This window comes from Dermacentor andersoni, chromosome 3, assembly GCF_023375885.2.
Source record: "Dermacentor andersoni chromosome 3, qqDerAnde1_hic_scaffold, whole genome shotgun sequence".
NCBI classification, from domain to species: Eukaryota; Metazoa; Arthropoda; class Arachnida; order Ixodida; family Ixodidae; genus Dermacentor; species Dermacentor andersoni.
Genome location: NC_092816.1, coordinates 41,669,597 through 41,683,717, shown reverse-complemented (window position 1 = coordinate 41,683,717; position 14,121 = coordinate 41,669,597). Strand labels below are relative to the sequence as shown.

The window sequence follows — 14,121 nt, the reverse complement described above, 5'->3', positions numbered from 1 at the left end:
GCACGTCCGTCGTGCTCTGCAAGCTTTCTTGCGCCACTGCCAGCACAAATAAATATGAAGGAGCTGTCTGTCGAAGCAGCGGCGTCTCCACTGGCTCTAACATGCATGTACAGCGTCATCAGTTGCTCGTGCCAGCTGCGAGGGCGCTGGCGGAGGATCTGGCATCAGTCTTCTCTCTTGGCTTCTCCATCTCCACCTCCTCCCTAGCGTCGATCGCCGCCTTGCAGCTCTCGGTGTAACTGGCCATTGTGGCCACGAAAAAACACTGCGAATACAAACCATCGGGGCGTCTTGGGCGGGCCGTTACAAAGCGCTGTGCAAGCAACTAGGCTTTGTGCGTAAACGAATGCCCTTTCTTCGTAAAATATAAAGAAAAAAAAAAAAAAAAAGACGCAACCCCGTGTGGGCTCTATCGAGGACGCGGCCGCAAAGGGCTGCGTGAAACGTCATACGAGTGCTTCTCGGGGTGAATGGGCCACGTAGGGCACAGAAATGGACGTAATAAAATGCGTAAGCTATATTTATCGACGCCCTACAAAGCTTGCATGCTATACTTATGATTCAGCTAGTGGGTGTGCAATCGTGCTCGCGTCCTGTTCCTAGTGGGCCCGCCTTGGCCAAAGGTGGTGGGCGCGGATTGGCATCCCTGTGACCGCTACGCGAGGCTCTCTTCGCACGAGTCCATTTCTAGACCATACGTGTCGAATACGCAGACGCCACAGCAGAGCAACCGTCAAATTTGCACAAGAACTTCTCTCATAACTTCTGATGATCATGTTTCATGAATTACCCCTACTGCAATAAAGTGAGCTCCCTCAAGCACGAACACTGCAGTCTGTCATCACGTAACATGCATAGTAGTGCACATTTCAAGATTAAATGCTACATGCATACCGTTACGTTTGAACAGAGGTAACATTTCAATGTTTGTGACGCCTCGATTGCTTGTTTGTTATGCAGAGACGCGAAACGAGTGAAACCAACGTTACATTAGCTATGTAGCCTGAGTCACTTAAATCCACTAGCTTTTATGACCAATGCGCATGCATGGAGATGTGAACATTATTGGTATTGGAAAGCGGAATGTTGGAAATTATGTACTCACTGATGTGCTTCATATCTTGTTGCACAAGAGCTGGACATCTTCTGAATGATATTGTTTTCTTTCAATTCATTCTACAACAAATCTGCGAGAAGTTGTCTATTCTTTTTACTGAACAGTTTTTTAGTGCATTTCGTTTGATTAGTTGAATAATCGTTTGATCTTCTCGCGCAATTTTAATGTCCGCCTCTGCGACTATTCTAGCTCAAGAACTGGAATTATATTACTTGCAACAGGCGATACCTAGAAATGCCAGAAAACGTACAACTGATTACCCCCTTACTCGGAAACGCGCAACGGCTTCCGCGATTGAGTGAATTGCATTTATAGCATTCACAGAGCGGCCATTTTTTTTACAGGTCCGTGTATCTGCGTGCACTCGAATTACCGCTGCAGGCGAACACAAGTCAGCGCGGTGAATTTCTACTATCGTCTGTGCTTCGAGAAGCGGACGAATTGGTGGAGTCGAAGGAGAGCGATTGTTCTTTTTATCAGCACGAAAAAGAAAGCAAAGGAAGAGAACAGCTGAAACAAAGGACTCACCTCTATCGCCAACATGAACCCAGTAGGAAACAGCCATACATCTTCAAACAGAGTCTGTTGACATGCAAGAAATACTAAATCAGCTTACGAAAAGCAATGGCACAGGTATGTCGTCTGCACGCGCAGGCGCAGCACCAATATTTAACATAAAACCAGAATTAAATTGTTACACCCAAGTTTAAAGCAAGTGCTGACGACATATATGGTTGGGGCAATTGGTTGGCCATCATTGTCTAAAGGCACCATCGCAATGAAAGACACTTGCGTGAACACCGTCAGAACTGGCGTTTATTTCTTTTTTTCTTTTCTCGCGCACGTGTTTACAAGCGTGTTTCAGGTAACACTTCTCTTGCGACCCGCCGCGATAGCTTAAGTGGCGATGTCGCGTTGCACACGCTGAGGGTCGAGGTGGAAAATCCTATTCCGGTTGAGCCGACCGCATATCAATGGAACCGAAATGCAAAAAGAAAGAAACAAGCGCGCCCTTGCGCCTAGATTTAGGCGCACTATATAAGGAAGCGCCGGTGGTGTGGACAAAATTAATTATTCCGGGAGTTCCTCGCTATACGGTGTGCCTCGTATTCAGATTGTGGTTCCGGCACAAAAAACGGCAGATTATTTTATTTTTATCTTGTCTGGCCGTAATTTACTTGAATGGGAGTTCAATGGCAATCGCGCGGAGCGATGCGGGCGTTCATTTTATTACGGCAATTATTTCGCACCGTTTCACTATCGAGCTTTTTGGGAGCAAACCACGGCGCGGAAGCGGACGTGTCACGTGGTATTTTTAGTGTGAGATTCGTAGAACATCTGCCATTGTGAATCATCAATGATCGTCATCACCTAATTTATGGGCGTTTATTGCTTTTCCGATGCCGAAAAAGCCGTTTTAAGTTCACTGGTAAGTTATAAGCTTGGCGGTGTAGGAAACCGTTAAAATGTAAAGATGTTCTTGCGCAACCAAAGTTGCCCGCTAAAGAGAGTGAAAAGAGATGTACTGTGCCGCCTCAAATATTCTAGACTTTCAGAAACCTCAGACTTGTTTTCTTCTATTCGTGACCGCGCGTCTCGAAGCGACCACAATATGTAGTTCTTAGGAAGAGGAGAATTTTCGGCCAGTTGTTTGTCTTGTCTGTGCTTGACCCGTCCATTGCGCTTCACCATGCTCAAAAAGTATAGTTGTAAAATCATTAACTTCATTACAGAATCCCTAGGTCAAAGGTGAGAGGTTATACACAAGGATGAAGCGCCTCAGAAACGCTGGCCAACGTTTCTCTAGGAGGACCTATCTTCGTCAAAGGCGGTCTCGTCACCCTCGGCATGTTAGTGTTAAAAGGTTAGTACGGTGACGTCACGTGCGGTTGTCGGTGGCGGCTGGTTTTAAAGGAAGAGACTTCAAATAGAATGAGCGCTGTCGCCTGACGTCTGTGAGAGTGGTTCCCAAGACCGAGGGACAAGAGCGTGAGTGGGAAGGTGAGGATAAAAGAGAAGAAAGCTAAGGGGAGGAGAAAAAGGCAAAAAGAGGGGGTGACACCAAGAGGGGGAAAACAAGAAAAGAAAAAGAGGGGCATGGGAGGGTGTTGGGGAAGCGAGAGGTTAGGGAGCTTTCCGGGGTGTAGTTCGCGGCATGCTTTTGTGGCGTTAGAAGAGCCGGTCAGGCGGTCAGTGCTCGAGTAACAAAAAAGACCCAAAAAGACATCAGTTGAAAGAGGGATTTTAGTAGCTTAGCAGCAAGTACGTCGAGTAATTTTGAAGGAGTTAGGCTGGCGACAAGCAGTCTGGGGTGCAACGCAGGGGGTAACTGGAAGGAAGCGGCATGGTCTTTCGAGGGACGTTAGCCCCACTAACCCAACGTCGGTGTCGTTACGGCGATACACAGAAATGGTGATACGCTGTGTGGCTGAGGCGCTGTAAAAGGTATGCTGGCTTCTGGGACTTTGGAATGCGTTCGTGAGGGCGCTTCAAAAAAACATATTTAATTAAAGCAGACCAAGAAAAGGGGAGGACCGAAACCGGAATAAGAAATAGGAGGGTGACGTGCGCAGAAGCGGGCGGGGGCAGGTGTACATGGGAAAGGGGTTCGCACAGTTGATATAAACGTAAATACATGAAAAAGTATATTAAACTGAGTACTAGGCAGGAAAAAAGCTTTCGGAATGGAGGAATAGTTGAGGTTAAACAATTAAGGTTAGCTGGTGGCATAACGCGATTTATGCCTTGGTTGATGATATGAGAATTTCAGATTTAAGTTATCATATTTAGAGATTCCAAGTTGCCACTTGCCAAATTAATTCCCGTTGGGTGTAGGCAATTAAACTTGTGTATGAGGTATGATTCTGTATATTTCCTTTCGCGAGGTGAGCGGAAATTTGTTTATAGTTGATAGAGCCTTCCTTTGTCGAATCTATGAGCCTGTTCATTGAAGTGGCTGGCTACTGCTTTAGGTAAGTTGCGTTTTCTATCCACGCGGTGACCGTTGAGTCTTGTATGAATTTGTTGTCCAGTCTCACCAATGTATTGTTTGCTACAAGCGGCACATTCTTGACAGTATACTACGCTGCTTGATGTGCAGGTAAAACCCTAAATTACCCTGTGTGAGTAATTCGATGGCGTACTTTTTACTGTTGTAGTTGATATAATATGTTTGCATGCAGAGCACCTGGGGCGGCCACAATGACTGGTGCCCTACTTCGTCTTTGTGCTTTGTTTGGCATGCACAAGAATATCTTTAATATTAGTGTTGCATCTGTAAGCTACTCTGGGCGGGTCGGGAAATTTTTTTAAATGTCTCTGGTTGCTGGAGGATTGGGTAGTATTTACTGAGGATGGTGTTCACGTTTGGGAGTGCGTTTGAGAATTTAGTAGTAAGAAGAGGTGCTGTTGTTCTTGTGATTCTCGGGCGCGGCTTGAGGACCTCGGCCCGATCAAGCATGTTTGCAGTGGTGTAGGCTTTTTGAAGGTCACTGTTTGGGTGGTTCCTGGTGGCCGCTTCTGCGCACGTCACCGTCCTATTTGTTATTCCGGTTTCAGTCCCCCCCCTTTTCTTGGTCTGCTTTAATTATATATATTTTTTGAAACGCCCTCACCAACACATTCCAAAGTCCCAGACGCCAGCATACCTTTTTCGGAGCCTAAGCCAAACAGGGTATCACCATTTCTGTATACCGCCGTTACGACACCTACGTTGAGCTACTGGGGCTAACGTCCCTTGAAAGACCATGCCGCTGCCTTACAGTTACCCCATGCATTGCACCCCAGACTCCTTGTGGCCATCCTAACTCCTTCAAAATTACTCGATGCATTTGCTGCTAAGCTACTAAAGTCACTCTTTCAACTGATGTCTTTTTGGTTCTATTTTGTTACTCGCGCACTGATCGCCTGACTAGCTCTTCTAACGCCACAAGAGTACGCCGCCAAAGACACCCCTTAATGCTCCCTAAACTCTCGCTTCCCCAACATCCTCCCACGCCCCTATTTTTCTTTTATTGTTTCCCCATTTGGGTGTCCGCCCTCTTTTTTTTTGTTTTTCCCCTCTCCTTTACTTTCTTTTCTTTTCTCCCCACCTTCTCACTCTCCCGCTCTTGTACTCCCCGTCTTGGGAACCACGCTCACAGACGTCAGGCGACAGTGCTTATTCTCTTTGAAGTCTCTCCCTTTACAACCAGCCGCCACCGACAACCGCACGTGACGTCACTGTACTAACCCTTTAAAGCTAACATGCCGATAATGACGAGGCCGCCTTTGATGAAGATAGGTCCACCTATCAAAACCTTGGCCAGCATTTCAGAGGCACTTTATCCCTGTTTATAACCTTTATACCACAGTGTGCTATTCCATCTGTGAGCCCCTTTGTTGATATTGAAAGGCAACGGAAAAATTATACTTGTAAACGCGCTGATGCGATGACAGGTACACGGTTAGGCCGCACGCTTTCTTCGAACGCAGCGCCACCTTGATAAGATGGAGCGGGTGTTCTCTTCGCATGATTCTATACTGGCCCCTGGTGCATGTCGTTTCCGCCTTAACTCGGCTGTTCATTTGCTGTGCTTGGTGATCAACGTGACTGTTCATATCCCAACGGGACTTTGCACTGGTATAGCTGACTGTGCTCGACGCCGTGTAGTTAATGGAGGGTTGTCCACATTTGATTATGGTCGCGCTAAGGTGTGCGAGCGCGGTATAGCGATGCTTAGACTGATGCCCGTGTGCTCAAAACATGGCGGTACATCGGGGTTTAATAGGGCTTAGCGCCATCTATGCGCACAAAGCGACACATCCTAGCAAAACAAGAAAAAGAAAGTGATGCTCTGTTTTATATAAAAGAAGTGACGTCATTGTCGTTAGTACTTGCGAGAAAATTGTCTGTGTTTCTACCAATCGGCAAGCTTCTTTTTTCTTGTGAAGTGTCCCGCAACTTGACGTGACTCCACTAGGCGTTGGTAATTTCACTCATATGACACTGTAAATAACAGAATCGGGGATAAACTTGCAGGTAGATGCAAGCCGTATTCGAGAGTCGATATCGCTCTGTGTTATCCTGTCTCCCTGTCCTTTTAATGCCATGTGCAATCCCGGGTTCGAGTCTCGGAGCAGGACGAATTTTACAACTGCGAGGCTTTTCTTTCAAGGAACCGGTTACGGCTTCTTTTCTAGCAATTGCTACGAACGGGTGGCTGTCTCATTTTCCCTTGATTAATCCAGACATTGTTCGTGAAGTTGTGTAACCTTAGCTTGTCCTATTCCGCTTCACATTGCAAGCGCAAGGCATATCTAACTTTTCTAACACACGACCGCGCTCCTACTGAACTGGAAATCCATCATTCGCCCTTTTATTGTTTCCTTTTTTTTTTTCTTTTCAACTTCGCTTTGTGTCCTGACAGTGCGACTGTGCCGTATTCCCCAGATGCTACACCATCGCGAGACGGGTCTTGAGCGCTCACCTCTCTACGCATAATGTCGCCGGCCTTTTCAGAATCGGTCCACTTCTGAAACAGGATTTCGCGGTGGTTAGACAGCAGAACAGCTCAGCGATGCGTAGCGTAGCCTTCTCTGTCTCACCGATAGCTTGGCCTTCACTTCGCTGAGGAAAATGTAGATGACCGTGCCCACGAGGCGCACCGACGTGCCCGTCAGGCCTATCGTCATCCATCGCAGGTTGTCCTGCGCGCAGACATGAGCAGAAGTCGCTTCGTATTGTTCCCCGGCTCATGTTGAAGAGCAATTCTCATGCGACAGGAATATTGAAATAACAGATGACGCTTCCAGAATTTTGTCAGCTCACGCTTCTCTATATTAAATTTAACAGAAAAGAAAAAATATTTACGAGTACGCGGCTCTTTAGCGTCGAAATCCGAAATTCCGAAATCCAAATACACTACTCGGGAAAGGCTAAGGCAGAAACAGGATGCAAACAAGAAAAAATCGGCATACACTAGGAGAGAGAGAGAGAGAGAGAAAACTTTATTTGGTCCATTAAGGGTTTAGCGTTCGGTCTTCGTCTTCATCGCTGCAGACGCTTGACCTTCTTAGCAGGGTTGGGCTCCTAGTCCAGGGCTCCACTGAGCCGCGCTGCTTCGCTTGCGTACTGCACCATTGCCAGTTGGGCGGCGAGCTCGCAGCTGGTGAGCCGGCTCTCCCACTGCTCCGCACTCGGGGTTTTGTGTTGGTGGAATGTGTAGTTACGTTTACACTCCCAGGTTATATGGTAAAGCGTGGCGGTTGCCCCGCACCACGGGCATGTGTTCCTAAATTGTGTAGGATACATCTTGCTTAGTATATGTAAGTTAAAGAAGGTTCCCGTTTGCAGCCTTCGCCAACTAGCTGCTTCTTGCTGTGTTAAGGCTTTGTGTGGCGGGGAGTATCTAATTCTCTTGCCTCTGTGGTAGTTCAGCAACTCTGAATAGCCGATCTCCACGGTGGAGTGCTGTCCCAGGGCGTGTGGCCGCTGGACTCGGTACGTGATCTCGCGAGCCAAGCTGCCTGCCCTTTCATTTCCTTCTATCCCCGTGTGTGCCGGAATCCAGATTAGTTTGTGAGTTGCGGTGTGTCTGAGGTGTTCTGCCTTGCGGAGGATAGCTAAGGCAGCCCTGCAGATTCTACCCTTTGTGTAGTTCCTGCATGCCTCCTTTGAATCCGTTAAAATGACCATTGATTTGTCTTTTCGATGGCCCTCAGCCACCGCCAGGGCAACAGCGACCTCCTCCGCTTCCATTATCCTGGCGCTACGTGTAGTTGCGCAGGTGATTAGCTTGCCTGCGTTGTCGACCACTACCGAAGCTGCCTTAATGTAATTAGTATGTCTATTCCATGGATACAGTGTTGCATCCGTGAAAACTGTCTTTTCTAGTTTGGCTAAATGCCTTCCCACATAATCTGCCCGCGCCTGCCTTCTGGCCGCGTGGTGATTTGGATCCATGTTTTTCGGAATGGGTACACAAGGAACACGAACGCGAATCACAAGCACAAAAATACCTAGTCTAACTACACATGCACAAGCACACTTCAGTACTTGGGACAGCCACCCATCCACAAAAAGCGGGTGCTTACTACACACAAGTTGTTTCACACGTATACGTGAATTTGCAGCACCCATACCTGCTCATCAACCTGATCGTGGAAAGGACAACGTGGTCGGGACATGAAGACGTTAGAAAAACGGACACAGTCTCGCCCAACAAGTGAAGCATTGATTGCGATAGTAAATTATTAGAGGACCATACGAAGTAACCTTAATCGTTTCATCAGCTGCTTAAACTGCTGTAAACTTTAGCTTGTTAACTAAATTAACACGCACATTGTTACGCACGCACAGGCAAACACGAGCATATCTCACCCGTTGACCGCAGACACTCGCGATCATAACGCTGGCGTGATGAAGAGCGGCAACAGCGATGAGCGAACTCCCCTTCGTGCTGCCTCTCACTTCAACGCAAACGAGGCGCACGAGAACACAGCGCGCACAAAGCCATCAGTTATCTTCGGTTGGCTAGCATTCTAGCCCAGGACAGATCGCCTCTAAGATAGGACGTCACGGCCGGGCTCAGCCGCAGCAGCTGGAGTAGGAACGGATATGCGCACTAACCCGCCACCTTTCACCCCCATACCCGCCCTATCGCGCGCACATCTCACCGCTTCTCGCCTCGCGCTCGTTAGAAGACAGCGCGCACCGTCCATGATTTCGTCCCTTGGGAGCGCAAGAAGACATCGCCGTATCAAGCCACCATCCTTATCGTCTCGACCTCGCAAACTTTCGCTCGCGCCTACAACAAACGGCGCGCGACCGTGATGGTATCGCGCTTGCACTTTATAAGGAACATCACGGCGACGGCGATGGTGGAAATTTGCCTGGAATATCGACATAATTGCTATCGCAATAAAAAAAAAAGAATAGTGCAGGGCAGACACGTAATCCGACTCTCAGATGTCCATGCTATTAATGTCTAGTAAAAAAAAAAAAGTTGGAAAGTGGTTTAGCCTATACTTTAGAACGATCAAAGAGTGCCTACCTGAGAGAGAGTTGGTGGCGAGAATGGCGCATACGCACTGTGCGCGGCTATCTATCCGTCGCCACTCGGGTGAGGGGAGTAGCATAAACGTCGGTCTGCTCAATTTGTCTTTTATATGCGCTGTCTTCGGGATCGGTATGCAGTTCAAGACTGCGCTCTTTGTCAGGGGATGTCTGTCAATGTTGCTTAAAGTGCCACGGGTGCGCTGGTCATATTGAGGTCATTCCACAATATGAATTACTTTGTTTCTGTCTGCATGTTGTGAATGAATTGATTCTGGGGTTTTACTTGCGAAAACAACGATCGTATTATGAGGCACGCTGTAGTACAGGACTCCGGATCTTTAATGCTCCCCCAATGCATGGGGCACGGGCGTTTTTGGCATTTCGCACCCATCTAAACGCAACCACCGCCACAGGGATTTGATTCTGCGACCACGCGCTTAGCAGCGCTACTCCATATATGCTAAGCCATCGGGGCGGGTCGGCATGTTGTTATTGTTGGTGGTGTCATCCTCGTCCTTGTTTGGTATGACCGCCTTTTTGTTGTTGTTCTTGTTGTTGTACCAGTTCATCGTGGATTCATGCTTCTCTGTAGCGTTATACGCACCGTGGCTGCGGCGACCATCCAAGTGATGATGAACCCGATGTTAGCCGCCATCAGAAAAGAGCTGATGCCCCAGGAGATCCAGATAGACGGGCGTGCTGCGCGCCAATTATTTGTATTAGTAGTAGTTATTGGTATTCGTAGTAGTAGTAGGCAGTATAGTAGTAATAGCAGTAGTAGCAGTAGTAGTAGTAGTAGTAGTAGTAGTAGTAGTAGTAGTAGTAGTAGTAGTAGTAGTAGTAGTAGTAGTAGTAGTAGTAGTAGTAGTCGTAGTAGAAGGGGTAGTGGCGCTACATATGCTTACTATTTGCGTCCCTCAGAATCGCGATCATGTACATGAAGAGCATCTGTATCCCCAGGGCCAGAACCATCACCACCTATAAGTAGCATGGGGAGCAAAATACTGCGTGACCTGCCATGGCATATCAATGAGCTGCGATGCACAATTAACGAAAACTGAAAAAAAAAAAGACCTTGACGTACAAATTAAGCACAAGGTAACTGACAGGCTACAGTGATGCTTTGACTGCCTTAACTCAAATGTAAGGTGAGCGTCACTTATGTCAAAGCCCTGGCACTCTCCATTTCCTGTCCGACGACGAGCATCGTCGTTCCAACGTATAGAGCGGAGATGAGCAAAGCAAGTCTTGTGCGAGAAGCGCTGTCGCCCCAGTCACTGACGCGTCCGGTGGAAAATACAGCCCCTGCTCAGTTAGGGGTCAAATCATATCAAATTACATCGTTTTCGTTCGTTAAGATTCAGAAAGTCCAAAACACAGGTAAATTACACAGTAAAGATTGCCAAAATCGGAGACTGGACCATGGTACCGTAAACAGCAATTATGACAACTAAACAGGCAAATTAGAAAGTAATTCAATGAACAAACGCAAACGGGAAAGGCAACTGAATACAAGACGATTAAGCAATATTATATACAATACGAACGTATCAGATATACAATACGAACGTAGCAGATCAAGTACACGTAAGCCAATTGAAATTCAGGAAGAAAGGCAGTGAAAACAAATATAGAACATCGAGTAAATTAGGACTAATCCAAAAGAAAAGCTTTAATGGACACAGCTAACGTAGCTGACGAGTATGAATATGTTGATGCATGAGTGAAAATATTCATTCCAATTGCCTTGAAAGCTGGAGACACTATTCTATAATTACATGGCGATTTACATGGTGTAAACTGTTACTGGCAGCGAATCCAGCGGGGTTAACGATTAACAAATACAAATTTCATAATTAGCGCGCTATAGGGAAAAAGAAGTCGTGGGCAGCGCATCTAGTCTGGTTATAATTAGTCTGCAAATTACTATAAATGGATGCACATAAAAGTGGATAGACACGTTCAGTTTCGTTTGCCATAGCGTTTGCCATAGTCGGCGCCCATTGAAATATAAAGTAGCGTGAGCTCCGCGTTTACCGTCTGTTACGCTCAGCCGAGTGTTGTACAAGCTCAGCTGGAAAGGTGTAGCGCGCAAAGTTCGTGCCAGCAGAGGAAGGCACAAACGCTGTCCTGCAGCTCCACCACGGATCCCCCACTGAGCGGGGCTTTGTCGTTGCGTCCGCTTCGTCGTTTTTGCAGCCAAACGCACTCGACGTCTCTCGACAACCTCTTGACATTCCGCGCGCATGCGGTCAATGCGCCGTCGAACAGCGGGGCAGCACAACAGCGACAGCGGCGACAACGGCAGTAGCCTGAAGAGGTTCTGTTCGCCCACATACATATACACGCTTTTCTATGCTCTTCCATCACCTCTCTACCTCTGACACGGGAACAGCTTCCCACGCTTTACACCCATACACATTTTTTTTTTTTCAGCACTGACACTCCTATGCTAACGCAATAAATTACGTCGGCAGAGAAAGGGCTAACACCGGGGGCACAGAGGACTCGACGCTATTCACTCAACACTGCATGGCGCTATGCTATGGCTTAGATTATTTTTTTCGACAAATGCCCTGCTAATCGTCGAGCGTACGTTATGGTGAATCATCGTGCAGTTCTCACCGTGAAAGCGAGGGCCAGACCCCTGGCACAGTTCCTAGAGTTCATGACGAAAGCAGGCATTATCGGATTGGAGTGGATTTCCTTCTTGTCGTGTGTTGTCCTTCTCCGATGGTGCTATTCTTCTTCTGCTTCTGCTTGTATGTCTTCGAGAAGCATGGCACGTGCCACCACTGCAGGTGATGGACCAAGGAAGAAGAAGAAGAAACTTTATTAATGAATGAAAGTGGAGGAGGAATAACCTTTTATTGTACAAACAGCACTTCATGATGGCCGGGCCTAAGCCTCCCACGAAGGGACGTCGAGGGCTTGCCTCGCCGCCGCCTCGCGGGCGTGCTGGGTCACCCAGATTTGGTCGTCGAGGGCGGAGCTCCGCAGAGCCCCATGCAACCTCGACGAGAGAGTCGTGGTGTTAGTCTGTGTGTACTGTGCTGGGCACTCACAGAGCATATGCGGAAGCGTAGCCGGGTGAATTCCACAGCACCGGCAGTTGGGGGTAGTGTAGACGTCTGGAAATATGGAAATGAATGGTCCGGCCGGCAGGTTGTTTTTTTCTGGTGGCCTCAGCTGGCGGCTTGAAGTCCTTGGACTCGGGCGGCATCTTCGGCTTGCCGGAGGGCAAGGAGGTAAAATTAAATTATGGAGGTTAGCATCCCGAGACTGCACACATTTTCAGCATGGCAGGCCGCAGTGGACGGCTCCGGATATTTATTTCCACCGCGTGGGGTTTGGTGATATGCCTAAATATATGCCTTTGACATGCCGTTAGTATGCATAAATTTAAATACAGCAGCGTTCTTTCTTTCCTTCGTTTTTTTTTTTTTGCATTTCGCCCTCGCAGAATTGTGGCGATTACATCCAACATTTTCCGGTAGAAATTTGCCAGAACAAATTTTACAAAAAAAAGAAAGAAAGCTAGATAGATCGAAAGAAAATGCAATTGTACGCATCGCCGTTAGTTGTTGTTGTCCTGAGTGGTTGTGGTGCATACCCACAGTGGGGGATTGGTCAGGAACCGAGTGGTTAAATGCAGCAAACATCTGCGCAGCAATGTGCAGCAAACATCTGCAGTGAACTGTCTCGTCCGCCCTGTACACTCCGTCACTGACCGGCGCCGCCGGAATGCCGAAGTTGTTCACGTCTCGCGGATGAAGCCCTTCACTCCCCGTTTAGATAATCTCTAATCTGCGGCCAGGCTGGCCGCTTCCATGACGGGGGGAAGTTAGTGTAAGCACTATTAACGTACTTCGTCGTTTTCATTTGTACATAACCATCATCATCTTCCCTGTTCTTCTACTTCCTCGCGCGTGAGCTGGGGCGTTGTCTTTGTTAAAATAAACAGCGCTGGACAACTTGATCGGTCTCGGTATTATAATACATATTTTTTTCTTCAGACTGCCTGGACAAGATTCGAACCCAGGATGCAGTAAACATGAGCTCAAAGCTCTACCGCGGTGCGACGATACAATAGCTTCTTTTTATTGTATAGAATTATGAGTACCGTCATCCGCAAATGATTAATCACATTACGTTTCGACCCACACGAAAAACAAACGCACGCGTTGGACTCCGAAACAAAACGGAAAGGTTCGATTTGACGCAGATTCGCCATACCCAGTCACTATTGTGCTACGGTTCCCTCTCATTCAGCTCCAGGCTGTAATGAGGAAAGTTCATAACTGTGCTTCTCCTCTCTTCTTCCCGCCTTCCGCAGGCTGCTAGCTCTGCTTAAATTTTTTCTCCGTGGTGCTAAATGATAGACAAACTGAAGCACTGAAACCGTGGCCTCAGCATCGGGCAAGCGAAGGGGCGCGACCAAAAAATTAAAATAGTGATAGAATAAAGATATCGCTGCAAAAATGAAACGCAGTCTGCCTTCTGAGAAAACGCACATTGTATGGAAATGGCGAAATAAAAAGAAAATCACCCTTTCAGATGGGTGTACATTTAGCTTAAATACACTTCTGTATGGGCCTAAAAACGCGAGTTATAGGCACGAGAAAACATTCTTAAAAGTGCATTTTTTTCTTGGCGTGCAGCAGGCGTAGTCTTTCCGTCGAGGCTTTGTCAGAGACAGCGAAGGATATTTTCAAGGCTTTCTTTATTATTATGTTAAGCTTCTCCACTTCAGCCCTTTCGAGTCTAAGGTATACGGCATCACCCTGCTGATGACAAGCGCTTGTACTATCTTCACGGCGTCCTGGTCCTTTAGCCTATGTCTCTCGGTGCGACCCGTCTCACCAGGCGAGAAACTTTGAGGACAGTCTCTTGGAGCTTAGGAAGAGTCCACGACTCGGCCCCGTCACATATGACGAGGCCAAGGATTCTTAGTGACTCTACCTTA

The 14,121-nt window shown here is 47.5% G+C and overlaps 1 protein-coding gene across 1 annotated transcript; it reads right to left on the bottom strand.

Annotated features, from left to right (window-relative positions):
* Positions 1–1,466: 1,466 nt before the first annotated feature.
* LOC126517065 (uncharacterized) lies at positions 1,467–11,997 on the bottom strand. Its single transcript, XM_055077500.1, has 6 exons — positions 11,781–11,997; positions 10,061–10,133; positions 9,760–9,854; positions 6,704–6,805; positions 6,586–6,630; positions 1,467–1,699 (listed from the first exon to the last, which is right to left on the bottom strand). The coding sequence occupies exons 1-6, from the start codon at positions 11,838–11,840 to the stop codon at positions 1,529–1,531; spliced, it is 546 nt and encodes a 181-aa protein (XP_054933475.1). The 5' UTR covers positions 11,841–11,997; the 3' UTR covers positions 1,467–1,528.
* Positions 11,998–14,121: the final 2,124 nt, after the last annotated feature.

Coding starts and splice junctions, on each gene's coding strand:
- LOC126517065 (XM_055077500.1), bottom strand. CDS start 11,840: ATGCCTGCTTTCGTCATGAACTCTAGGAACTGTGCCAGGGGTCTGGCC. Junction 10,134..11,780: donor GTCTGGCCCTCGCTTTCACG/GTGAGAACTGCA, acceptor TGCTACTTATAG/GTGGTGATGGTTCTGGCCCT. Junction 9,855..10,060: donor GATTCTGAGGGACGCAAATA/GTAAGCATATGT, acceptor ATTGGCGCGCAG/CACGCCCGTCTATCTGGATC.